Raw genomic sequence first — 25,425 nt, forward strand, 5'->3', positions numbered from 1 at the left:
TGCATACTATATTATTATTAGTAGTAGTAGTAGTAATAATAATAATAATAATAATAATAATAATAATAATAATAATAATAATTCTTGTTTTAAGATTGGTTTAAGATATACAGTTGCCTATTATATGGAGAAAAAGTGGATCTAGTTTTTAGGTTGCAGTCATTTTCTCATGTTACTCTGCTGACAGTGCTGACAATAATTTATATATATATATATATATATATATATATATATATATATATATATATATATATATATATATATATATATAACAAATTATTATAAGGAAACGTGGACTCGAGCTCATAAAACCGCTCAGCCGTGTGTATTTATTTCTCCACCATGTGTAAATTAAGCCTCTTGTCTGATTTTTTTTTAAATTGTTTACCTCTTCCACGTGTCTCGACGACGCGAACCCGCCGCGCGCTCCCGCTGCGACTCCAGCACGTGCCTGCGGCCGGGGAGCGCGCTTGGTAACACAAAACATGGCCGTGTGTGCGTTTTGTCCCGGAGTCACGTCACAGCGCAGCGCTGATTGGCTCGTGGGAGGAGCGAGATGCGCGCACGACACAGAGATAGTTCGAGCAGGTGATTGGTTGAACGCTGGACGGTGAATACTGATTGGTTGTCATGGCAGAGGACGGGCATGGCGTCAATGGCGTGCATTATTTATTTATATTACCCCCCCCCCCCCCCCCCCCCCCCCAGCTCAACACGTTCGCTGCGGCTGGTATCAAAACAAACGCTCAGAAATAAACCCGAGTCAGTGTGGGAAGGCGTGCGGACACGGATGTGCATCGTGGTTAGGCGGTGGGAATATATAAATAAATAAATATATGTAATAATAATTAAAATCCGCATTTAAAAACAACCCGACTAGGCATGTCCGGTTCTAATTTCTACACCGTTTGATGTCGCGCAGAATAAAATAAAGGAAATCCGGCTCCATTGTGGAGATAAAACAGTGATAAACAGGCTATGAACAAGTTATGCCTCCGTTTGCTTGCAGTGTTTCATGGACATCAGGCTCAGTGCTCAGTGGTGCATGTTTGCGCAGACTGAAAAACACTTCTGACTGTAATGCAAGTTCAACTGGAGCGCGTTATTGACAAACCTCGCCGCACAGCCAGGTCGCTTTTTATCTCTTGCATGAATGCTTCGCAAAAATCCGCAGAGTCGGTGTTGACAATAAGGGAAGAAATATGATTAAACACTGAACAATCAAAAAAAAAAAAATTTAAAAATCACAAATCCGTCAGTGGGACATCAGTGCTGCTGAATGAGTAAAACCCCTCCACTTCCTGCAACAGAAAGGTATTTGCATTAAACATTAATTATTGTTTGTTTTGATAAGACTGATAAGGCTAATAAACACATCAGTTCATGCATGATCTCTTATAATGTCTACAAGTGCACGAGTGAAGGTCACACACCTACATTTCTTACCATATATATATATATATATATATATATATATATATATATATATATATATATATATATATATAAAACTATGTATTACTGTATATCATTTTAGATTATTTATATTGCATCTATAGATCTATAAACGCAATTATTCAGTAGGATAAAAGAGAAAGTGTGTAATTGAAGGGAGACGCAGAGTGAAAACAAATGACATCATACCTCTCAGCTTCCTTATATAGCCGATGATCATTTAACACTGAACAGCCTTGCTACTGTGTGAGTAATAAAAGGAGGCTGTTTTATTAATTATTTCCCCAGTCATAAATGAAATCCTAGTGAAACGATGACAGAATGTAAAGCTCTTGACATTTAGGCTGCCTTTTCATTTCCAGCTGGAATATTCTACAGGGATGCTTTTAGTGTCCGTCTTTTATTTTTAGTCCATCATCCCTTCACTTATTATTTATTAGGCATAGCAGATGCTCTTTGACGCATAAGGACGAAGGGGGCCATCATGGATGGATGGATTGGTTTCTAAAACAACCCTGCTGTTTATTCAGCATCGGGACCGCCCATTAGTAGCCTATAGCAGTCAGAAATGACAGTCAGAGTTGTGTTTTTGGTGTTAAACATCAATATGTGTATATTTGTGAGGTTGTCTAGGACACTACAGGGCCGAAAAACTAAGTACCCAAAGCCTACAGGTACATTTTGTTCTTCAAGCTACAAACAATGCATATGTAACCTCAGAAGTGGAACAGTCCAGGTGCTGTTATGTTTGAAATCAAATTCACTTTCATACTAAAAGGATATAAGTATGTACCGTTCAAAGCCAAGTGTTTATTCCTTGGATGTACGCTTTTTCTTTGAAAGTGTATGCAATGTTTACCCCTGTTGACTTTTGTACTATTTCTAGCATAGTAATTAGGTGAGCATTCATGTTTTTAGTTGGAGATCAATAAAATATCTATCTATCTACAGTATCTATCTGTCTATCAAAAATTAATGGTATTGTGCAGGAATATTGAGTTCCTCGAGATACAATCAATGTAATTGTACCCTGAGTGCTATAAATGGACTCCTTAAGGTCTGTCTATCTGTCTGTCTGCTTTCCAGCCATTTCAATACTTTTCCAGTTTTATTTTCCAAGCTTTCAACATTTTCTTTGCCGTGTTATTTTCTTTGTCTTTTTAAAAGGTCATGAAAATGGAAACCAGACAACGTGGTATACATTAGGGAAGCCGATTGTGTGTAGAATAAGGGAATATCTTTAAAAAAAAAAAAACATTTAAAACCTTTGTGTCTACATTACCTTGACAACAGAATACCCACATTTGTCCAAAATCATTTTAATCCCATTGTTTTTCCCAGGTTTGGATATTAGCATGTTTAAATTCCATACTTTTCCTAAATACATACATTCCCACCCACGCCGTTCAGTGTGAATCCTATATCTATATTGCGATTTAATATAAACGCAACCTTGCACCTTGTTTTTATTTACACATCCGGGTTCTCGTTGCCTGCACGGCCCCGCCCCCTCGCTTGTTACTGCACGCCTTGAGTGTCAATCATTTAACGGTCCCGCCTCCCGGTGACGTCCTGGACACAGAGCAGCTAGTCTATCACAAACACAAAGGAGAGCAACAAAGCAGTGACATGAACACAGCAGTTGACACACAACACTGCTCAGGATTCAACAAAACTGAGACCAGACAATCACACAACAGCAAGCAGTCTGCTGTGGGGAAAAATACATCAACAAATCAACAGTTTAGTGTTTATGTCAGAGCTTTGCGCTGAGGAAGAAGATCCTGTTCAGGTGGTGAGTTGAGAGTTTCTATACATATATCATTGTAAAATTCTGCTACTATTATTTTTATTATTATTATTTAACAGCTATATATATGCGTTAATATTCTTTGTATAGATTGAATGGTAATGTAATGACAACCCTCTTCCTTGATTTGCTTGGAGAGAAGAGGAAGCGTTAGCTATGTGGGTATTAGAAACACAAAACAAAAACAAACAACAACAACAACAACAACAAAAAAACGTGGTAGGCATTTAGTCGATATTTAGATAAGGTACAGAAACACACATGGCTTCAGGTTGATCGACATGTCTGCATCATCCAGAGCTGAAATGTGCAGCCGTGTTGCATTGCTCTTCCTCCTGTTAATGATTAAAGTAGCTCTTTGTTTTGCATCCTCGTGCTCACTGGCGCTTTTCCTTTGTTTCTCCTAAAAGATTTTCGCTGACAACTATTTTCTGTCCTTGTTATCCCTGTGCATGCTGTGTTGCGTGTCCTTCTCTATTTGGTTGTCACGCAACGCAGGTAACTATAATAGAAGCACACGCAAAAAAAAGGTAGACAAAGCTTAAGGTTAGAGACGAGGAAGTTTGAGCTGACAAAGTCACAACCATGAAACACTCAAGCAAAAGAGACTCGAATTGTTATTATTGATGGGTTCGGTCCTATTCCAGGCCTTTTTAGCAAGAATGTTATTGCTTTATATAGTTATACTTCAACACTTGTAATCCGACTGATTAGCTTTTATCCCTGAGCCTGAGCTCGCTTCCTTGCGCGGGTGATTCGGTTAGAGTCGATTCTCTGATCTGTACGCGTTGAGGGTTCAGAGTCGAATCTTGGCATGCGATTCCACGCTGTGAAAAGGATTCGATTCAGGCTCACGCGCACACGCACGCACGCACACACGATGCAAACTGAAAGCAGTGGATAGTAGTGTTAACGACACAAAGAGCTGGTGTGGGTTAAACATTGGCGTAAAACACTACAATGTTGTAACTAGCGACAAAATAACGTGTATGTCGAGAGCGAAGAGCTACTGTTAACGTTAAAAACTAACTTGGGTTGCTAACTAAGTCATCATAAAGTATAGTATGTATGTGAGTAAACGTGTCAGGTTTTTGTTTGTTTTGTTATTTTATGGTTTCAATAACACTATACTGTATACTTTACTGTATAAAGCACTCTTCGATATTCTGTTTTAGTATTTGGAGTGAATCGAATGTCTGAATCGATTCCTACAACACCTGAAACCAGAATCGGAGTCGAATCCCAAGAAAAAGTCTGGAGTCGAATCCTTACGATTTGGAGGTTAGCACGCGCGCTCGGTGAACCTCCTTTGTTCTTAAAACGGACGACAGTGACGTCTTTATCTCAACGAGTTAACGACATCGTTTTGTAAAAAAAAAAAAAAAAAAAAAAAAAAAACACAGACTGACACCGAATTAAACTGAACCAAACGTGATAGAATTACTCACAACTAGTGATGTCTCTAAAGATACTAATAAGTATCTTTCATATCAATTCATATTCCTTGTATTTGTACAGCCTTGTCAGTTTAGTTGTCTATCTATCCATGATCTGTTTATAAACAAGCGTTCTCGTGGCACGCTCGCGCCCATGTGTGCGCTCGCTCCAGGTCCTCGTGCGACAGAAGGCAGGCCTCGCGCGCGCGCACACATTTTTCTTGTCTGCATGGCAGTAGCCAGACTTCCTGTTCTGTAGCGGAAGCGTCTTTGTTTTTCTTTTGCATGGTGTTATTGGAGCAGTCCATTAGCTGAGAACTGTAACATTTTCCTGTGGGTTTTTTTTTCCTCCCCCATTGTATGCGCCAGGATGAGAGCTATGAACGGATTTATTCAACCCACATCGTCTAATATTTTGGGAATTTGGCTTACCAGGTCAGCCAGTTTATACCAACAATCAGAGCACGAGCGTCTTGCCAGTGCAAACAAGTTAAGAGGAAGCTGACGCACTGCTGTGAAAGGAAACAGGCAACAGGCTGTAACAGCTGTATGACAGCTCTTTTATTAATAAAGGGGAAAGTAGCTAATGCATGTTTTAAAAAGTCACCAGAAGTCGTCATTGAATCATATTCATTGATTATTGACTCATTGTGATCAACGTGAAGTTTGTGAAAAGTCATAAAATAGAGTTTTTATCAGAATAAAAAATAATGCATTCTAACTTATTGCTTATAGAAAGAATAAGTCTTCGGTCATGGCACCAAGCTATTACTACCAAGAACACAGACAAAAAGAATCAGTGGTAGTATATCATTGGGAAACAAACATGAAGGAAATGTTATGGGTGGAATAACTCGCTTTTATTACTTGTAAATATCTACAAGAATATTGTTACATACGAAGAACATGGAAGTGCACAGGTGGGACAATGGTGATCAGTGATTGTTTGCCGGGAACAATGCAGACGAGTGATTGGTCGTTGTATACATACAACTCAGTCAGGCTTTACACACTGGTGGTGATGAGTCGACTGTATCCGCTCTTTTAACTCGAGTGTCCAGCAGCTCTGGAGAGCCGTATTGCGTGCATGACAGTCACTAATGTTTGCTCAAAAAGTAATTTGATTTGATCTTTTTTTTTTTTTTTTTTTTTAATAGTCACAAACGGGTATTTAAAACGTTGCCAACGCTGTACACCTGTATGCCAACTGGAAGCAAACCATGTCTCATTAGGTGATTTATAACATGAGACATGATAGTCGTTTGCAGGGTTCAGCATGTCTGATTAACACAAAGGTGTCTCGTTCTAACTCCTTTAACACATCGCGTTCATTCATTAGCTCATTAACAAAACAATGGATCTGGATCGGACACTTCTGACTTTTAATGTGTCCACTGGTGAAGCTTTGGATGCAGGTGGTCACTGTTCAGGTTGTGTATTTATTAAGAATAATGCTGATTGTCCCTCAGCATTAATGAAAGGCTTGGCTTGATCTCCTCAGTGCATTAAACAGGTTGCTGCCTCTGTAACATGCCTAAACAAGGATTCAAGTTATTTTCTAGAGGGCAAAAACTTACTCATTCACAATCTGTTCGATGAGAAGCAACTTTTTCCTTATTCATATTTCGGTTTGATTCAAACTATTTAGTTTCACAGCGAACAGTCCAATCCATAAACACATAAAAGTGTTACCATTTTATTTTAAACACTTAATACGTTGTATATGCGCCTTGGGTAAAGATTAGCCTTTAACACTGTAGTCCTTTTGAGTGATCGATAATGGGGTTTTTTTTCTTCCCTGTTCTCTCTCTCTCTCTCTCTCTCTCTCTCTCTCTCTCTCTCTCTCTCTCTCTCTCTCTCCCCCCTCTCTCCCTGGCTTGTTACTCTTCCAAGGTTGTTTTTTCTCCCGTGGTGTTTGTGTGGAGCGTGCCACACACCCACTCCACAACAACGACGGCTTTTGCTTGCATCTTCCAGTGTTTCTTCTGTCAGCAAGTTCAGCAGAGCTGCAACTCATCCAGCGCCAGCGCAGACGAGCCCAGCGAGGAGAACCACGACTGTGAGATGGTGAAGATGACCAAGTCGAAAACCTTCCAGGCTTACCTGCCCAACTGCCATCGCACCTACAGCTGCATCCACTGCCGAGCACACCTGGCCAACCATGATGAGCTCATCTCAAAGGTGAGCAAACGGGTTTGGTGGGGACACGCACACACACACACGCACACGCACACAAATGCAGTGTTGATAAATATGTACACACACTCAACGCCATTATTTATAGGATCGGTAGAACGTCCCTGGAACATAAGCAAGCTCACGAATGCGCGTAATTTAACACTCGCCCGGTAATTAATGACAGGCATTTAAGTGCATTTTAAGGCATTTAAAAATGATTTAATAAACAGAAAAAGAACCTTTCACTTTTTGGTCAAGTTGGTAAAAACTAGACAGCAACGGCGGAATCAGTTTACTATCTAAATGCGTTTCAACGTTAATCATTCACTATATGTGTTAACGACATAGTGTCGAACATAATGGGTTTGTAGAACCTACATAGTGCATTACGTGCTCAATAAAACATCCTTTTTGCACTCGACATTCTTTCCATCAGCATGAAGATTAAAGTATTGACACCCCCTTGCTTTGTTTTAATACAGACTGGCGGATTTGCTGCATTTTGAGCGTAGTCAAGAAAGAGTGCTATGCCAAAGACTCGTACTACAACATTAAAAAAAAAAAAAACTCGACCAGTGATTTCCATTCGTGTCGAGTCAGGGAAAGTCAATTTGCCAATTTCAAGCAGCCTTTGTGCTAATCGATTTGCTGGCTGTGTAGTAGTAGCAGGTTAATCAGCTACTTGTGGGCAACACTGGGTGTAATACAGTGTAATGCCACTATACACTCTTGGCAATACACAGTGCTAATCCATCATACTGACTCCATACAATCTCTGTAATAGGTTCTGAGGTTAATCCACCCTACTGGGTTTCGTTGTTTGTAATAAAAACGCATCAAAGCAGCCGTTCTACATCATGTGTTTTTGCTGATTAGAACCTCGAGTTCATCGGTTCTGGAAACACCTAAGCTGATAATGCTGCAGGCGGATATGATTGCACTCCCGGCGTGTACCGTGCCAGACGCTTCTCTAAGTGTAGTTTGAATAGGATCTCTTTGATGGACTTTGTTTGCTTGCTTGTTTCCAGGTTGCATCGTTTCTCCGTGTTCGTCACCTCGGTCGATCTGAATTCGCCTTGCTTACGGTCATGAAGAAAAAGATCACATGTTAAGTCTTCTGTACTGCAAATGTCTTGCGATTTAGATGTGAACAAACTAAGAATGAAAGTACTACAGTTCATGGTTTTCAAAGCAGTTTCCTGTTTCTGCAATCAGGCTAATGCACGTATGTTGACCTTGAGAACCTGAGGAAACGGTTTCTCAGCCACTATAAGTTGTGATTCTGAAACTGCTGAACACGCAGTAAACAGCTGTTCTGTCAGAATGTGAGCGAGCTTGTATTACTAGTCTACTATTAAAGAACGGAATGAAGTTAAGCGACTATCCTTTGGTAACTTGGTTCAAGCTACCTTGGGGTTGAGATTATTTTTAAACCGAATCACGTGACCTATTTTCCCAAAGCACACTGTGGTCTGCTTGACTCAAACAATCCCAGCTCCACCCAAACAAAAACCCTGCAAGCAAATCCTACATCTTTTATCGCCTTATCACAAGAACAGTAAGCCTCCATAAAGCTAAACAAACCATATGCATGAGGGAAAAATCCACCAAGGCCAACTTTTAGCACCGACCGTGATGTTTATGCTGCAGCTAATCGGCTGGTATTTAGGGGTAATAGTTACATGTTGACATTCTGGTTATGCAAAGTACACCCATTTCCAGTGCACTTAATAACCTTCCTTTTCACTACTTCTTCACTAGAAAGGATCATTTAACAAGTGAAATGCTTGACTGCGCTCGGTATAAAGGACGGAGCTGCTGAAAATTGGCGTTAGTCCATCTAACATGTCCTGAAAGCTTCATTTATGAGATATAGCAGAGAAGAAATGGACAGTGTTAAAGGAGGAATGAGATTGGCCTTTGATAGGGTTCATACTCGTGGCACTTGAAGTAAAAAATCTTGATGTTGAAGTACTATGAAAAACCTCTTTTGTTTGAGAAGTACTTGAAATGAAAATACATTTAGTATGCAGTGTGTTATAAAATGTTTTTTTTTTTAATTATTATTGGTTTGTTAATTTATTTAATTTTGGAAAATCATTGTGCGCCTCACACTTGACAACTTCTGCACTAGTTTGTTGATTGTGTGCATGACGTTTCCAGTGTTTAAGATTTAGCCATAGCATTTATGGTGTTTTATATATACCTTTCTATATGTGAGACACCTGAAAACTTTGCAGACCAAATGGAAATAATGTCCGCTCACCAGAAAAGGCAGTTCACTGAAGGAGACAGGACTTTTGCTTCTGGTAGTGGTTAATTTCGCTTTGTGCTAACTTTTTCTAAACTATCTAGTTGAACCTTGACCTGTGAATTCAAATGGTTTGATCATGTGTGTCAATAGAAACCAAGAAGGTGGGACTGTGGTCACTTTTATCAGTAAAAAAAAAAACAGAGGAGCTCCCCATCAAAATATCCCCATTATGCTTTTTCAGATATAACCGTTCATGTAGTGTGTTATAGAGCTGTGTGCGAATGTAAAAAGTCTGCAAAGTTTCAAAAATCAAAGCGCACGACAAACACTTTTGGGAGTTATTGTATCCCAAAAGAAAGAACCGATTCTGAGCAGCTGAAACGAGTCGTCAGTAATTCCACACTTACTTCCTGTACTAACCTACATAGGTTTGTAACAAACAAAAAAAAGCCACCTCTGGTCTTCATTGACTGCTCGCGAACAATGTGTACTTAAACCCGCCTTCGTTGTTGCCGTAGTATCCGAAGCACGAGCTGTAAAGTGGCGGGGAGCAGCAGCTCATTTGCATTTAAAGAGACACACACGAAAATAGCATGTTTTTGCTTCCACCCAAAAAGGGGCATTTACAGCATGGTGTAATAAATGTTCCAGGGGGGATGGGGTACACTTTGAGCTGAATCTTCAGACACATTCCGGGGACACCTGAGACTAATATTACATCTTGTAAAAAGGGACATAAAAGGTCCTCTTTAAGTCACACCAAACTCTCTGTTTTCTAACTGTGACTTGGCACACGCATGAAAAAAAGATTCTTTTCGCTAACATATGCTGGGGGTTTTTGTGGCAAAGTTCATGTTTTTTTTTTCTCTCCGTCTGCGAGGATTTATTTGTTGGCCATGTTGTCACCTCTTCTTGTGAAATCTCTTGTGTTGTCGCACTGCGTAAAAAAACTTTTGGAAAGTCTTTGAATATCATTGATTACATGAACCCTTGTCCAAGCCCTTCATTAACTCATATTAGTAGGTGATAAGTAAGAGATAAATCCCCCCAAAAAAACCGTCCCAAAAGAAAATAACAGATCAGCATGACGTTAAACAAATTCTTTTTTAGTCTTTATGGCACTAACACCGAAGCAGAGGTTCTGTATACGTTTTGAGTACTCATTGCAAATTACTTGATTTATGCATCATGTAGGATGATGGAAATAAAGACCTGTCTGTCATCATGTCCTAGACTCTGAGGTCAGTCTATAAACCAGAGCCAGTTCAGTCAAATGAGGTGTTGGGCCTTGACCTCAGTCAGCATTCGTGTCTAAACTAATGCAGTAACACTTTCAGCACTCGAGATGCTTTACAAACTCTACATGCTTTATGTGGAAATGTAATTATAGCGCAGGGTTCCTTCTCCATCCCTCTCTCTCTCTCTCTCCTCTACACCATTAGCTGATTGTCACTTTGGGACGATGATATTCTGAGTCCTGCGCTTTATATCTGGCTCGTGCCAAAATCTCTGCATTAGCCTGTTCAGTGTAAGAGCCTCCATGTTTTTGTATATTCTGGGTTTTTTTTTTCTTCTTCCAAGCTTTAGAAGCAGTTTGTATAGCCCAAAATACTTTAGTTTAATATTATAAAGGCAAAATGTAAGCAGACAACAAAATATTTAGTTAAGCAGTGGGATTATTGTCAATTCAAACGAACATTCATAGACATTTGAAAGCGATCATAAACACGAAGTAATTTAAATCTCAAGACTGTCAATTTGAATCCCGATGAGGTCACGGCTCTCCGCACCCAGGAATACTATAGTATACACACAAAAAGCACTTTTTCTGACTATGATTACAGTATGTTCAGTAGCATCACACTCATGAATTTTCCCATTGAACGTTTCAAGAGCATTTAAAGCAGCAGTTTGTAATGTTTAGAGCCCTCTACTGTCTGTGCAGTGAACTGCAGAGTCTACGGAAACACTAAGCTCCTCCCACACTCACCCGATGGTAACTCGCCCACAAAGTAGCTGTGTTTAGGCTATGGGGTGGAGTCTGAATCGATGGGGAAAAAGTTGGATCTAGAAACACTGCCGCTTTAACTGATTCTGCATATCCTTTGCCATCTACACGTATCACTGCCGAAATGAGGCATGATTTTTTGGACTGTCAGGGGACCGCCGAGAATCGGTGCAGCATTCAAAAGAGGATTAGCTATCCAAAGTGTAGCCAAAGAAAATCTCGGATCTCATGCTGGATTTCTGGAGAGGCATCAAACGAGGTTGTCTGCCGGAATGCATGCTCCATTGTGAAAATGCTGCACTCCGGCGTCATCAGGCAGGAGCCCTCTATCCTCGCTGTCTCACACACAGAGCATCTAGGGATGGACGTGTCTCCTGGCTCGCTGCGTTACGAGCAGAAGTAATGAAGAACGAGGACAGAAATCTTTTGTAATACAGATGGAAATGAGTTCAGTTGTTGGTAGGTTTGCTTGGTGACGGATTACGGAAGCACGTGGTCCTCGGGTTGACAAAAGTTCCATTCGATCAATCGATTACAAGTGTGATTCTTACGTAAAGCACAAGAGTTTACGTAATGTTAGCTAGCCCGATCGTGAACTTCACTCCTCATGTTAATTACATAATATCTAATGTTAGTAAGCTTGTTGGTGCATGGTTTTAAATACATAATCGGTAACTTTGTGGACGCTCACTGATGCGTGTTTCCAGCCCTCTGATAGATTTGACAGTTTCTGTTCTCCCGGGTGGCTTTTGTTTATCGTTTGGATCATGTCAAGCCAGCTTCATGCAATGTTAACGTAGTGCTAGTACTGCATGCTAGACATAATGTCGAGCGAGTGACATGTTATGTAATAGCGCTTGGGACGAAAGCCCCGCCCCCTTTCACCCCGAGATCCTATAACGTGGGATGCAGATGAAATTACAACATGTACACCAAAGTGGCTTGTGCGGTCATATAAATCGGTTCATATTGATGCAAAAGCCAGTGTCACTTCCTTTCAAGGTTGAAGTTTGACCTTTTATTATGCAGTTATTTGTTTAGAGCTACCTTGAGGAAATCCTGTCACTGGAAAGCTGCTCTCTTCTTTCTGCCCCATTTACTCTTAACAGATTATCCACCTCTATTTATGTGATTGAGGCTTGTACCTCTTAACTGCACCTGCAGTCAGGCTCTGATTGTAAAGCCCTGGGACAAACCCATCATTGACCGCAGGTCCTCTCAGGACCAGGTGCCTGTGATGGAAACAGTAAATGACCCACTTGTGCCTATTGGCAGATGGATCTCGGGTTACTTGGGCACCAGGAGCCAGGGGAGAGACTGGCTGGTTTGAGTTTTCTGTTCCCAAAGACGTGCAGGGGCTTGGAAAAGAATGAGCTGATTGTGCAGCGATGAGACGACCTCGACTGGGCGTAGACACCCACCATCGTCATGGTTTTGTTCGACGTCCTAAAATCCCAGACAGGATTTCGGCTTTTTGATCTTCCTTGACGGCTCAAGAAGGAGAAAAAACCTACTAGGGCTTGTTTGACTTTAGGGAAATATCCTGACGTGTGTATGCTTAAAAGCTTTTGAACCGCTCTTAGCAGGCATTATTTTCTAAATACATCACATAGGTGGCATACTTACTCCAAATTGCAATTATTTAAGACTGGAAGTTCTGTACTGGTTCAGCTCTCGTTGTGCATGGATCACAAGCTAATGATTACCTTTTAAACACACTTCAGTTAATATAAACAGCATTACGCCGGAGAAAAAGGTTAACCTTTCACTAATCCCCCCCACCCCACCCCAGAAGGACAAATTTGTCTTCAGGTGAACCACCCTGAGCCCTGATCACATCCGCACGTACCACATGTCCACCTGGACCACAAATTGATATCATCTTTCTTGCAGAACATGATGTATTATAAAAAATCATGAGGAGGGAAAAAAAAAAAAGATAGTCAGATAGTCATGCTCTTGTTTTTTTTTTTTTTTTTTTTTATAGAGATCTCCTGCTGTTCTAGCAACAGTTGGCACTCTTGTTAGAAACCTGGCAGCCAGAGAATGCCCTCAGATCATGTCTTCCAGTGCCAGCATGGTAGGGAGATGGAAAAAATATCGTATTGCAGTACTTGAGGACATTTTTACCATATGCGGTATGCAGCAAGATGTTCTGTTTTGCTGAGGTTTTAATAGCACAGAGAAAATTGGAGTCGTATTAATAATAATAGTCATAACATGGAGTTAGAAATTTGAAATGCTTCACAGACAAAAGATCAGAAGGTCAAATCACAGGGTTTTTTTTTATTTTATTAATGCGCTCATTCAAATACTTTATCGTTTCTATAGTAACGGTTTGTTCACAGGGACTTGTATGGCAGGCGCTCTGTATAAGCGGATTAAAAACTGTGTTTAACCAGTGACATGGTGAAGTTCATTTCACATTTATGGAAATAATGTCTCGAGTGTCATATAACAAATGTATTTATGATAAGACATGTTTATGAACCGGTATGTAAAGAATAAAACACTCAGCTTCATATTGGGCTTCATCACACTACCCTGAAGTCGATTCTTCTCCAGTAGCAGCATGTCCTGAAGTGTTTTATTCCCCTTGTACCACAGCAAAACTTTCATTAAAGAACATCATATTGTAGTAATGTTGTGGAATGCTTTAGAGCAGCTATAAACGTTCAGTCGTTCTCTCACCACCGTCTCTCTTTTAAACTGGGAAAAGTCTTCAGGACTTCCGTGCTTATTATTATTATTATTATTATTATTATTATTATTAATAAAAGTGTATGCAACGATCATTAAAAAAAAAAAAACCCTTGAAATCCTGTACGGACTGAAAAGTGTACCATGATGTTAAAAGATCATATGTGCGACGTCCATATAATATTGTCACGTCCTCCAGCCGTACAGCATGCACAAATACATGTAGATGTCTACAAACACTAAAATTGAGCCCAGACTGGATTTGCGCAGGCTTTACAGCTCAAGTCGAACGCTGAAGCGGTCATACAGGATGGTGCGGATGCTTCCAGAGCAGAAATACAACTTCTGTAAAGTTCCTTGAAGATTAGATCGATTAGATTTTAAGGGAAGAATGTGAAAGCCTCTTTGATATGGTGTTTAATAGTAAAGGAGTGGTACATAATGCCTTCGGTTAAAGTTTCATCACACGGTGTTTATGTAACTCTTCTTTGTTGATTTGCACAAGGCCGGTTTTATTACATAACTCACGTAAGTTCTGCTGCATGCCACATTACAGTGCAATATTCTGTTCTTCTGAGGTAGGTAGATGATGCAATCACGCATTTCGTTAGAACACTTCTTACTGAAACAGCGTCTAGTCGTGTGTGTGTGTGTGTGTGTGTGAGGCGTTCAGGGTGAAAGGAGTGGCCGGCTTTATTAACCCGCGCTAAGTCTGCAGGACTTCCTCCGGGTCATCCACAGCGGAAAAAGTAAAGCCGATTCTCAGCCTGCGTCTCACCACAGACGTCAACTGTCTCGCAAAGGCGTGCTGGCTTACTGCCTCAGGAGCTGGCATCTAGTGCTGCAACAGTGAGGAGGAGGAGGCTCACATGCAACCTTCTTCATACTGAAATGCTTGCAACCTATAAATTTCACAAGAAGAACTTGCAGTCCTTCCTTTTGTCTTTGGCTTTTACTCAAGCCTGCATATTCCATGTAGTAGCATAGAAGCAGCAAATACAACTGTTTAACGTTCTCTTTCTTTGTCTAGAGAGAAAGTAGGGCTTAAAGTAACATCAGCTAAATAAATAGTGCAAGTTTGGTCTAGTCCATGTTAAATTTCATGCTTTTGAAGTGTTCTGGGGAATTTTTATTTCTCACGGAAGAAGCCATGCTTTAGGCTTTAGCACGTGTGCTTGAGATGCTTGCAATGCCACGTGATATCCTTTACTTTAAAGGAGCAGTTTGTCGTGTTTAGAGCCCTGTGTGGCCTGTGAGGTGAAGTACATTTTTGATAACAGCACTGCCCCTTTTCCAAAGAGATCGCACGTCTTCTCTTGAAACTGTTCGTCGTGCGAGTCGCTTTTTACGGAAAAGAGGCCAAGCTTTTCGTTGCTGGAGGAGGAGCTAATTTCCGGGCCAGAAACGCTTGTAAACTTTGCGCACCTCTGTATAAAATGAGTCGTCGTTACTCCGTGTCGGTATCGGAAATGATGTGTCGGGAAATATTTTTTCTACATAAACGCAGCTGAGTGCTTTTAGATAAATGAAGTAAAATGTTTATTTTTATATATATGTTAAAGAAAAAGAAAGTAAGTGTAAGATTTAAGCATAAATTTCCAGCGTGAAGGTGAGCGAGCAGCAACGCTAACTGTTCAGGGTTTCGACCCCATTTTCTCCCAACAGACTTCCCAAACACTAGTCAGCTCTTCTCTATCATACGACAGCCACCAACCGGAGAGGGTGAAGGCTAGCACATGCTTCTTTGGAGACAGGACATCACAGGGCAGCGCAACGCACTCAGAAGAAAGTGCTATCTGCCCTCTTCCACATACATGAGCTCACAGATTGGTTAGTGTCGCTGTGACTGACGAGAGAGAGAGTATGTTAATAATGTTAGTGTGTATATGGTGTATAGCTTTAGTGATGTCATTTTGCTGTTTAGCAGTGTGCATGTTAAGGTGTTTGCCCTTGAAACAGGGACTGCATTGATGGTGTATAACTGTTGATGTACGGAAACTCTTCCTGATCTGTGTTCTGATGCGCAGAGCGAAACTGAAGCAGGCTAATGCTTTTTAAACCACCAAGTCAGGGAGAGTGAGGACATGAGCATGTGAGTGTCTCGGAGAATGATGAAGCTTAAAATGCACAGCCAGAGCGAGCGAGCGTGAGCATGAGAGAGAGAGAGAGAGAGAGAGAGAGAGAGAGAGAGAGATATGGCCAATGGAAAACCAAGGTCGGCGTGCTCGCCAGGTCAGTGTAGGACTCGCTGATTTATGATTGTTTTAATGCTGAGGTTTAGAAAGACATGTCTGTAGACTTGCTCTCTCCACCCAGGGCATTGTGGGAAGCATAATGTACAGAGCAGTTTAGCAAGTCACACAGACACGGCGTCCAGACTGGTGTAATTGTACACTATTATAAAGTGAAGTTCGAGACAAATGGACTGTTTCATGGTAAAAACACACACACACACACACACACACACACACACACACACACACACACACACACACACATTATGAATTGATGAAATGCACATGTTGGCTCAAGTCCAGAGCTTGGCAGTCACAGTTTAGTTAGACTTACCACAACCCCCTCCCCCCCTTCTCTCAGTCACATACACACACTTTAACATAAACACAAGCATATATACAATGAACACAAGCTTTAAAGCAAAGGTAGCGTTTTTGTTACACACACACCCAAAAGGAGCACACAAGCGCACTTATTTATTAATTGCATGCAGACCTTAGATCTTGGCCATGATACATTAGGAGTACTTTCCACTAATATCAACACACACACACACACACACACACACACACACACACACACACACAATTGTTCTGCCTGCTTGCTATTCAGTCTTCCTAATATGGAACCCAAATTGTGTGTGTGTGTGTGTGTGTGTGTGTGTGTGTGTGTGTGTGTGTGTGTGTGGCACCCTGGGGCTGTCAGAGCAAATTTCACTGTTCAAAATGCGGTTTTCATATTTACATATTCAAGGACAAAAACCTCCACATTTTTGAAAATTCTTCATTAAGTATAAATGTACTTATTAAATATGCCGAATCGCTGTGGCTGAATTTCAGATGGAGTTCTATTAAACCTGTAGTGCACTATGTAGCGTGTACAATGCTGTTACAGTACAGCCGATGTCGTGAGCATTGATAGTTAAATGAAAGGAAATCTGCGTCGAAGGCGTTCTATTCTGGTGCGAAGCCGTCCTGAAGGCGCGGGATCTTAACGTGTATTTCCGATCAAATCTAGTCAAATGTTCGCCGTTATGGCGGGTGAATAAACCAACGTAAATCTGAATAATTAACTTCTTCTGATATTGCTTTATCAGAATCCTGTTTTAAACACTCACCGTCCACCTGTACACCTCCGCACGTATGTATAAGAGCATGCAGATACAGGTCCAAAGCTTCAGTTAGTGTTCACATCAGACAAAAACATCAGACCAGGTGAGATTTCTCACATCGTCAGCGTTCCCGTTTGGTGAATCTGTGCCGACTGTAGTGTCAGATTCCAGTTCTTGGCCGACAGGAGTGGAACCCCATGCGCTCTTCTTCTTCTGCTGTTGTAGCCCATCTTCAAGACTTGGTGTGTAATGCGAGATGCTTTTCTGCTCACCATGGTCGTAAAGAGTTGAGTTACCGTGACCTTCCCATGCCAGCCCAAACTAGCCTGTCCAATCTCCTCTGACCTCTCTCAACAAGCCGTCTATGCCTGCAGAACTGCAGCTCACTGGATGGTCTTTTTTTTGTTTTTCGTACCATTACGTGTAGGCTCTAGGGAGAATGTCGTGTATGAAAAGATCTCAGGAGATCAGCAGGTTCTGAAATACTCGAACCAAACAAGCACGTCAAACCCAAGTCGAAGTCACTGTGTTCACGTGAACGTTTGAAGCTCTACGTTCACGTGCATTGTGCTGTACTTTCCTAATGAAGTAGTCAACTTGGAGAATAATTCATGTTTGAATGTATTTACATTTTAAATCCAATTCAAATGCCATTTTGAAAATGATTGGAAATTCTCTCTCTCTCTCTTCCCCCCCCCCTTCCTCCCCCTCCCCCCACAGTCATTCCAAGGCAGCCAAGGACGAGCCTACCTCTTCAATTCAGTGTGAGTTTTTAACCCACTTTCTCTACATCAACATTTACACCTGCCCCTGAAATCTGATCTTTATCACCTCAGCATGTCTAGACCATGTTCTCCAGCTGTGTGACAATAAAAAATAAAAATAAAAAGTAGCAGGCCGAGGAAACGTGTTGGTTTAAATCTTACAAGGCTGAACGGTTGTGCATCAAAACACTCCTCGCGTAGCTTAGGGCCGACAAAGCATGAGGGTCTGAGCGTGATATATGAGAGAGGAAATTTTCACAGAAAGTATTGTGTGTGTGTGTGTGTGTGGTGTTGCTAAGCCCAAACCTCTGCAAAATTCTATTTTTGAAAAAGTATTTATGGCAATGCAGCTGCTGGTAACTGGTGCCTTGCCCCCCCCCCCACCCGAACCTGAGAGTTTTTACTTTTTTCGAGGTACTGCTTTACATAATTCAAATTTTTTTTTCCTAATGTAGGCTTGAATAAAAGAAGCCGAGAAATAACCTTTTGAGAATCACTCCCCCACTCTGCGTTACTAACTAACTATTAAACAGCGCGACCCATAATCTTCCAAATCACATCTGGTCCTGGTTTAACATGGCTTTTTGTAAAGGATCAGTGAAACACGCTGAACACTGCGCTATTGACAGATGAATTAATCCCCCTCTCTCTCTTTCTCTCGCTCTTTCTCTCAGGGTGAACGTGGGCTGCGGTCCAGCAGAGGAGAGGGTTCTCCTGACAGGTTTACATGCCGTGGCAGATATCTACTGTGAAAATTGCAAAACCACTCTGGGCTGGAAATACGTACGTTTCTATTCTTGTTTTTCTTCGTTCTGGCAACCTGGTTCCTAGAATTTTTCTTCTTCTTCTCTTCTCTTTTTCTTCTTCTCCCTCTTTTATTCTTCTTCTCTTCTTCTTTTTCTTCTACTTTTCTCTTTTTCTTTTCCTCTACTCTTCTTCTTCTTTCCTTCTGCTCTTCTTCTTTTTCTTCTACTCTTCTTTTTCTCCTTCTCTTTTCTTCTTTCTTCTACTTTTTTATTTTCTCCTACTCTTCTTCTCTATTTCTCTACTTCCTCTTTCCTTCTTTTTCTTCTTTCTTCTACTTTTCTACTTGTTCTTTGTATTATTAATCTTATTCTTATTCGACAGCCACATCAGCCTTGTAGCTTTGTTTATAAACCGAAAAAGCAGATTTCAGACCAAACATGTCTTGGCAGATGGACTACAGTTTGGGGTGTGGGGGGAAATTATGTCATTAGGTTTTTCTCTGAATTGCTCTGAGAAAAAGCCTTTATAGCCCAGCCGGATTGCCATGGTCTTACCAAGTGGTTGTCCCGAGTGTGCTGAGGTGTGAGTAGGTTCACCGGATCCCTGTGTGTGTGTTCATTTATTTATATCCCTGATATCTTGTTTCTGAGCTGGACCATGTACTGAAGGCTGATGGATTAGTAAGACAGGCCGTTTCCAAATCCTCCCACTGCGTGATAATGGAGAACAGGCAATGACACCATCAAGTACACCATCTGTAACTGGATTGTGTAGTTTTTGTTTTCTTCCATACACAGCAAAACTGGTCAGTTAGCACATAGATGGAGCATAGTGGAGATTTCAGGTGTGTCTCGGTACCTCCAGGCTGAAACGAGCTGTGTTAAATACAGATGAGCGAGTGTGCGAGTCTCGCATCCCGTAGGGAACTTGGCAGATAGCAGATCATGTGCTAATTCTCTGTGACTTTTTAGAAATAGAATGTCAGCCATCTGCATCAGTGTGGTGTTAGTGTATGATTTTTAGGGCAGATAAAATTAAAAATGTACACCACCCCCGACTCCTGATCCAACTGAAGCTCAACTGGTGTCACAGGATACTGATTTATACTTTGAGTTTCTGCAAGCAATCAGTAACACGATCTGACATCAACATGAAGCACTGTAGCCATGATCTTGACGCGGAATGTTGTTTATTGACTTCACGTTAGATAGGTTTGTCGTATTAGTCATATTTCAAACAGGGACAAACCCAAATCGATATTGTATTTCTTATAATTATGACAGAATTTTAGTCCTTTGGTGCACTGTTGCAGGAAAATAATCAACTGTTATCACCTCAAAGTTTATTATTTGACTATAACAGCATGTCCTGAAGTGTTTGAATCATCTTCTACAGCGACAATTTAGCCATGATTACATTGTGGGGTATTAAAGAACAACACGTACTTTTTATCAGTTTATAGTTACATTTAATGCTGTGGAACATCCGTGAAACAAGGTAGTTTCTGTTAATTTAATGAGCGGTAAAAATGCAGTTACTTACTAAGCGCTTACTAAGCGCTGACACTGGAGACTCCTTCCAAAATGCTAAATCAACGTCTCCGTAAGGAAAACGTTTTCAAATCCTTTTAAGTGGATCAAACGTATAATCTGTTGTTACTTTTGTAATGATACCGTATTAGACCGAGCGCATTAATATAAACCCGTGATTTGTCTTGCAGCCGGAACTACTTTCCAGTCTGTACAGGAGGTGATGGTAGATTTTTCTGCGGCTTTTTTTTTTTTTTTTTAATTTGCGACGCATTTTGTTTTTTATGCTTTTTTTTTTTTTTTAACGTGGGAAACTACTTGAATTGGTGAAATCGCAGTCGCACCAAATAGTTTTGCACGGTTTTTCCGCAGTGATGTTTGTTGGTAAACGAGACCCTTTAGCTGTACTCGTGTTTTACGCACGTGAATCGAAGAGCGCTTTGGTTGAAGGCGTGTTGTGATGACATCATATGACGCGTCTTGGCCCAAGTGTGCGGAAAATCTGCAGTAATTTTGAAAATTGTCGGAGTTGCTGTTATATATATATATTTTTAAAAAAAATGATCACCACCTTCTGACCAATCAGCTTGAGCTTTAACAGTGTTGCAGTATGACTGAATTCGAATGCAGTGACCCGAAACGTTACGATTTGTCATTAGTGCTTAATTTTTGACATTGTAGCGTATCCTAATTTGTCTTCCCAGATCTTTTACAGTGGGGGGAAATAAGTACTGAACACGTCAACATAATACACAACTTTATTTATGGACTGTAATGTTGTGAATTCTTTATATGTGTGGATTTCTTGAGTTAATACTGATGTCTGGTGAGAATTTCATGTGAAAAGCCTCATTGGAAATATATTTACTGAACATAAAATGTTCAGTGCGTTCACTGCTTATTTCCCCCCACTGTATACAACAGGATATGATTTATTTCATGGTGTGGCCACCAAGCCGAGTCACAGCGTTAATAAAGCCGAGGTGAAAATGTTACTCGGTGCAGTAGTTAAACTTTTTCATTCGTAACCCTGTATGTTGGCTTGTTCCATTGATTTATACGTGTATGCAGTGTCTTTTATGCATGTAAATCAGGTGCTGTTTGTTTTTGCTCTGTTACTGGATAGTTAAAATGCGGATGCCGCACCTACTAGTGCCAATTTAAACTCCAGTAAGGTGCAGGGGGATATTTTTAGTAGTGGCAATTTTGTGCTCAAGGTTATGATTAAAAATTAAAATGATGCAAATGTCAAGTGTAAGAGTCAGATTAACATTTTTAATAAGTCATAATGAATTTGCTTATTGACTTTTTCCTGCTCTCTCTCTCTCTCTCTCTCACAGGAGCATGCTTTCGAGAGCAGTCAGAAATACAAAGAGGGAAAGTTCATCATCGAGCTGGCGCACATGATTAAGGACAACGGCTGGGAGTGACTGCCTTGTCCATTTTCTTTCTGCTCAGTGACCTTTCCGGCCGCTCTGTAGCGGACTTCAGAGTGATACTGCGCACTCATACACACACAGATACATGCACACACCCAGATACACACTCTGTCATTCTACCACCACCATGCTTTACACCCCGACGCATTCAGACTCCCCCTACCAGTGTTCTGAAACTCAACACGATAGAGCGATGGGGAGAAGCAGAGGGGGGGAAACACCGAGCTCTCGCTCCTCCATCCGCACTCCTCCATCCGCACTCACTGTCCTCCGAGATGTAGATGCTCGACTTGAGGATTTGCTCCGCCTCTCTAACTGGTTTTTGTGTCGCCGCCCATCGTGAGCAGTTAACAGTATCTGGAAGAATTTTTCTCTTTCCTCTTTTCATTCTCACCCTGTTTCAAGAAGCGAATGATAAGGTGTGTGTGTGTGTGTGTGAGTGTGTTTTCATGTAGGAATCCTTTCTGATGGACTGATGTTACTGGTTAGCATTACTCTCAGAGACAGATTTTCACAGAGCACGCTCTTTTCTGTGTCGGGATGGGGTTGGGTGGGGTGTTTTGGGCGGGGCCAGATACGATCGACATGAAATGTTTTACCTGGAGATTTATAGAAAGGGGTGTGGCTTATGTAGCAGTATGGCAGACCCTATTGGACCAGGGAGGGTTTGAGGGCAGGGTTTGAGCTTTGCAGTGACATTTTGTATTTATATATCCCTATACTTTATCTATTGTAAGTGAGATTAATCTCTTTTTGATTTCTCAACCCCCCACCACCCCCCTTCCTCAGATGACTTCACTGTGCAATTATTTGTGCGCCCCTCTGGTACAGTTCGTCCCCTGTCTTTAGCTGTAATCGGTGCTTTAGGCAAGATCATAAAAAAAGTGTTGCTTTTAGTGTTGAGGTGGCATTTGTGGCAGGCTCCATGTTTGCATCAGTACTATAAGTGAACTTGTGTTTGTTTGTTTGTTTTTAAATGCTGTCTGAAACGCACTGGACAGCAGGGGAAAACTGAACCTAGTGTATGTGATCCACAGCACCGCTTCCTCTCCTCACCTCACCTCTTCTCCATTCATATATCAAACTCATCCTGTAGTTTTTCTGATCACGCCATCTCACACGCATACGCATATGTTCGGACACGCATGCATGCGTCAGTGTGTGTGTGTGTGTGTGTGTGTGTGTTTTACTTGAATGCAGTTATTTTGTTTGCACTTTGCAGAGGCCTTGTTCATGGGTTTAGAGGCAAAAAAAATCTTTCAGTCCAGGTTCTCGTGGGTGATTGTAGCTTTGGATGAACTTCAGGGTCAGGTGATTGCTGGCATGATCATCTCCCTCTTTTTTTTTTTTTTTCCCTCTCTCTCTCTCTCTCTCTTTTTAATTTTCTTTTCTAAAAGACGTGTAGAAAATTCTAGACATTCTGCTGCTTACCTTTTGCTTCTGTTTCACAAGTTGGCGAATTAAACCATAACTGTAAAAACACTAGGAATCTGGCCAATTTGATCAAGAAAACGGATAAGAAGCAGAAATGATGATAAAAAAAACAACAACAACATCAACAAAATGAAAGAAAATTGAAGTGGTGCGACATATTGCAAAGAAAAAACTGCTGCTATTAAACGAATGCAATCCGGAGCTTTCACTTTATACCTCCTGCACTTTAACTGTGCGTGCGCGTGTGTTTACGTGTACCTCGTCCTCCTCCACATCTTTGCCTCTAAGCAGCATGAACCTTGTGCCTCTCCAAAAGGACAAAAAAATAAAAAAGAGTAATTTCTCCCTTTCCTGTTGTGCAGTGCATGACTCCACGATGATAGAGTTCCTTCTGTGGCTCTACACGGGTCAAAAAGAACCTCACAGAAATCTTTATCCACTTAAAACTATATTCAGAAGCGTAGCATGATCCGATTTTTTTTTTTTTTGTAGTCGCAGCGGGTGAAATTAACACTTGTATTATTATTATTACGAGGTGGGGATCGTGAGTGGGCGGGTTACTCGTTGTAACGGGAAGGGGCGGGCTTTCTTCCAGTACCAAGCAGGGCGTTGGATGTTTCACATAGATTTCTATCGAGTATAAATCCACAGATTATTGCGAAGTTTTTGGAGTTGAATCAGTGGCAAAACCTCCGTTTATCACATTTATCGCCAATAAGGTCAGTCAGGTCACATGACCTTTTGTTTTAATCAGCCGAAGTCAATGCAAACGGGAATAGTCGTAGAGATCCTACTTGAAAACAGAGTTACAGACAAGATATTGTCCCTGTCTCAGATTTTGTACATAAAGTAACATATTTAAGGTTTTATATATATATTATATATATATATATATATATGTATATGTGTATATATATATATATATATATACATACATACATACATACATATTTCTACTGGGTTAGTTCCTCTACTTCCCTGACTTGAAGCACTTTTGTTGACTGTACCTCTAGCTTTCTGTATGTTTGTTTGTGTGTGTGAGACAGAATGAGTGAATGAATGTGACTTTTTTTTTGTTTGTTTGTTTGTTTTGTTTTTCCTCTCTCTCTCTCTCTCTCTCATTCAGAAGTAAGTTTTTATTCATTTTTATTCATCTAGCTTTCCCATGTCGTTGCTTCTGTACTTCCTTTCGTTTTGCTGTCTCGTAGCTTGTTGATGATAAACAAGGCTATTTATTTGGAATCTAAAGACTTGCTTTGCTGGTTGTCTCAGTAAGAGTGGGTCTGCTGGTCCTGGTTTAGCATTGTGCTCAGCGGTGAGCTGGATTCACCCGCCGAAACATTCACGATAAACATCGACCGAGACCCGATTCTCGGGGGGAAAAAACACACGCAAAAAAACAAAAAAAAAACAAAACCCAACCATCATGAACCTTTAAGTTTCAGAACTCAAACAAGCTGAAGACAAGCGAGACCAGTGTCACTGCTGTCAGTACGCAACCGTGAATGTGGACTGCTGAAAACTCAAACCAAAAAAAAAAAAAAAAAAAGTTCAAAGTTGTGATATTTCAATTTTATTCAACGTTGCCATCATTTTATTTAAAAATTTTTTTCCAAATGCCTGAATCGGCTGCTTAGTATAGTTTGATCTTCATCGGTCGTTGAGACACAATTTAATTTTCCTCATTTCCTCCCCTCGGTTTGCCGTCTGCATTAGTGACACTGGTTTCTAACCTCTAGTTTTAAAGCATCACAGTTGTGCAGAGGAAACAGTTGGAAGTTTTGAAGAGTGATTTTTCTTAGGACTGTTATACGATAAGGTCTGAAGCATGTTGTATTTATAAAGGCTATATTAAGTCTTGCCTGTTTTATTTTTCTCTCTCAAAGCAAAAAAAAGAAAAAAAAGCATATGCTTTTTTTTTCTTTTCTTTTCTTCTTTTTACTTGATTACATCGCTTTTTCATTCTGTCCTAGTGAAATGTCACGTCTGTTTTTCACTGTATTGTAAACTATCAGATATCACAATAAAGCTTAAATGGAATTTGGGTGGTGTGAGTTAATGAGGGGTTTTTTTGTTGTTTTTTTTTGGTTGCCTTTTTGATGTTGAATTTGTAAAGAATAAAACACTTTGGGCGGGGGGTTGCCATCAAAGGAAAATAATCACTGATGCAGTAATGTGACTGTTGCCCGATATTTTCCAATAACCGCACAGCCTCAAGTGTTTTATTCCTCTTCTACCACAGAAATTAGCCCAGTTTAAACTTACTATTGAACAACGCAAACCTTTTAACGGTCTATAGCTCCATTTAATGATGTGGAACATCCA

At 40.7% G+C, this 25,425-nt stretch overlaps 1 protein-coding gene and 1 long non-coding RNA gene across 4 annotated transcripts; one reads left to right on the forward strand and one right to left on the reverse strand.

The window, feature by feature from the left end:
* The first annotated feature begins 743 nt into the window (after nucleotides 1-743).
* ypel1 (yippee-like 1) lies at nucleotides 744-25,140 on the forward strand. 3 transcript variants are annotated; one of them, XM_047149753.2, is made up of 5 exons: nucleotides 744-1,314; nucleotides 6,595-6,882; nucleotides 17,908-17,951; nucleotides 18,626-18,734; nucleotides 21,568-25,140. In XM_047149753.2, the coding sequence occupies exons 2-5, from the start codon at nucleotides 6,766-6,768 to the stop codon at nucleotides 21,655-21,657; spliced, it is 360 nt and encodes a 119-aa protein (XP_047005709.1). In that variant the 5' UTR covers nucleotides 744-1,314; nucleotides 6,595-6,765; the 3' UTR covers nucleotides 21,658-25,140. The 3 variants fall into 3 exon arrangements, with proteins under 3 accessions (XP_047005709.1, XP_017307478.1, XP_047005710.1); XM_017451989.3 differs by lacking the exon at nucleotides 744-1,314 and adding an exon at nucleotides 1,582-3,250; XM_047149754.2 differs by lacking the exon at nucleotides 744-1,314 and adding an exon at nucleotides 3,764-4,546.
* Nucleotides 3,137-4,888, reverse strand: LOC124626169 (uncharacterized). The gene is made up of 2 exons (XR_006980841.1): nucleotides 4,714-4,888; nucleotides 3,137-3,767 (listed from the first exon to the last, which is right to left on the reverse strand). It is a non-coding gene; the product is annotated as an uncharacterized LOC124626169 (long non-coding RNA).
* Nucleotides 25,141-25,425: the final 285 nt, after the last annotated feature.

Source organism: Ictalurus punctatus, chromosome 22 (genome assembly GCF_001660625.3).
Source record: "Ictalurus punctatus breed USDA103 chromosome 22, Coco_2.0, whole genome shotgun sequence".
Lineage (NCBI taxonomy): Eukaryota > Metazoa > Chordata > Actinopteri > Siluriformes > Ictaluridae > Ictalurus > Ictalurus punctatus.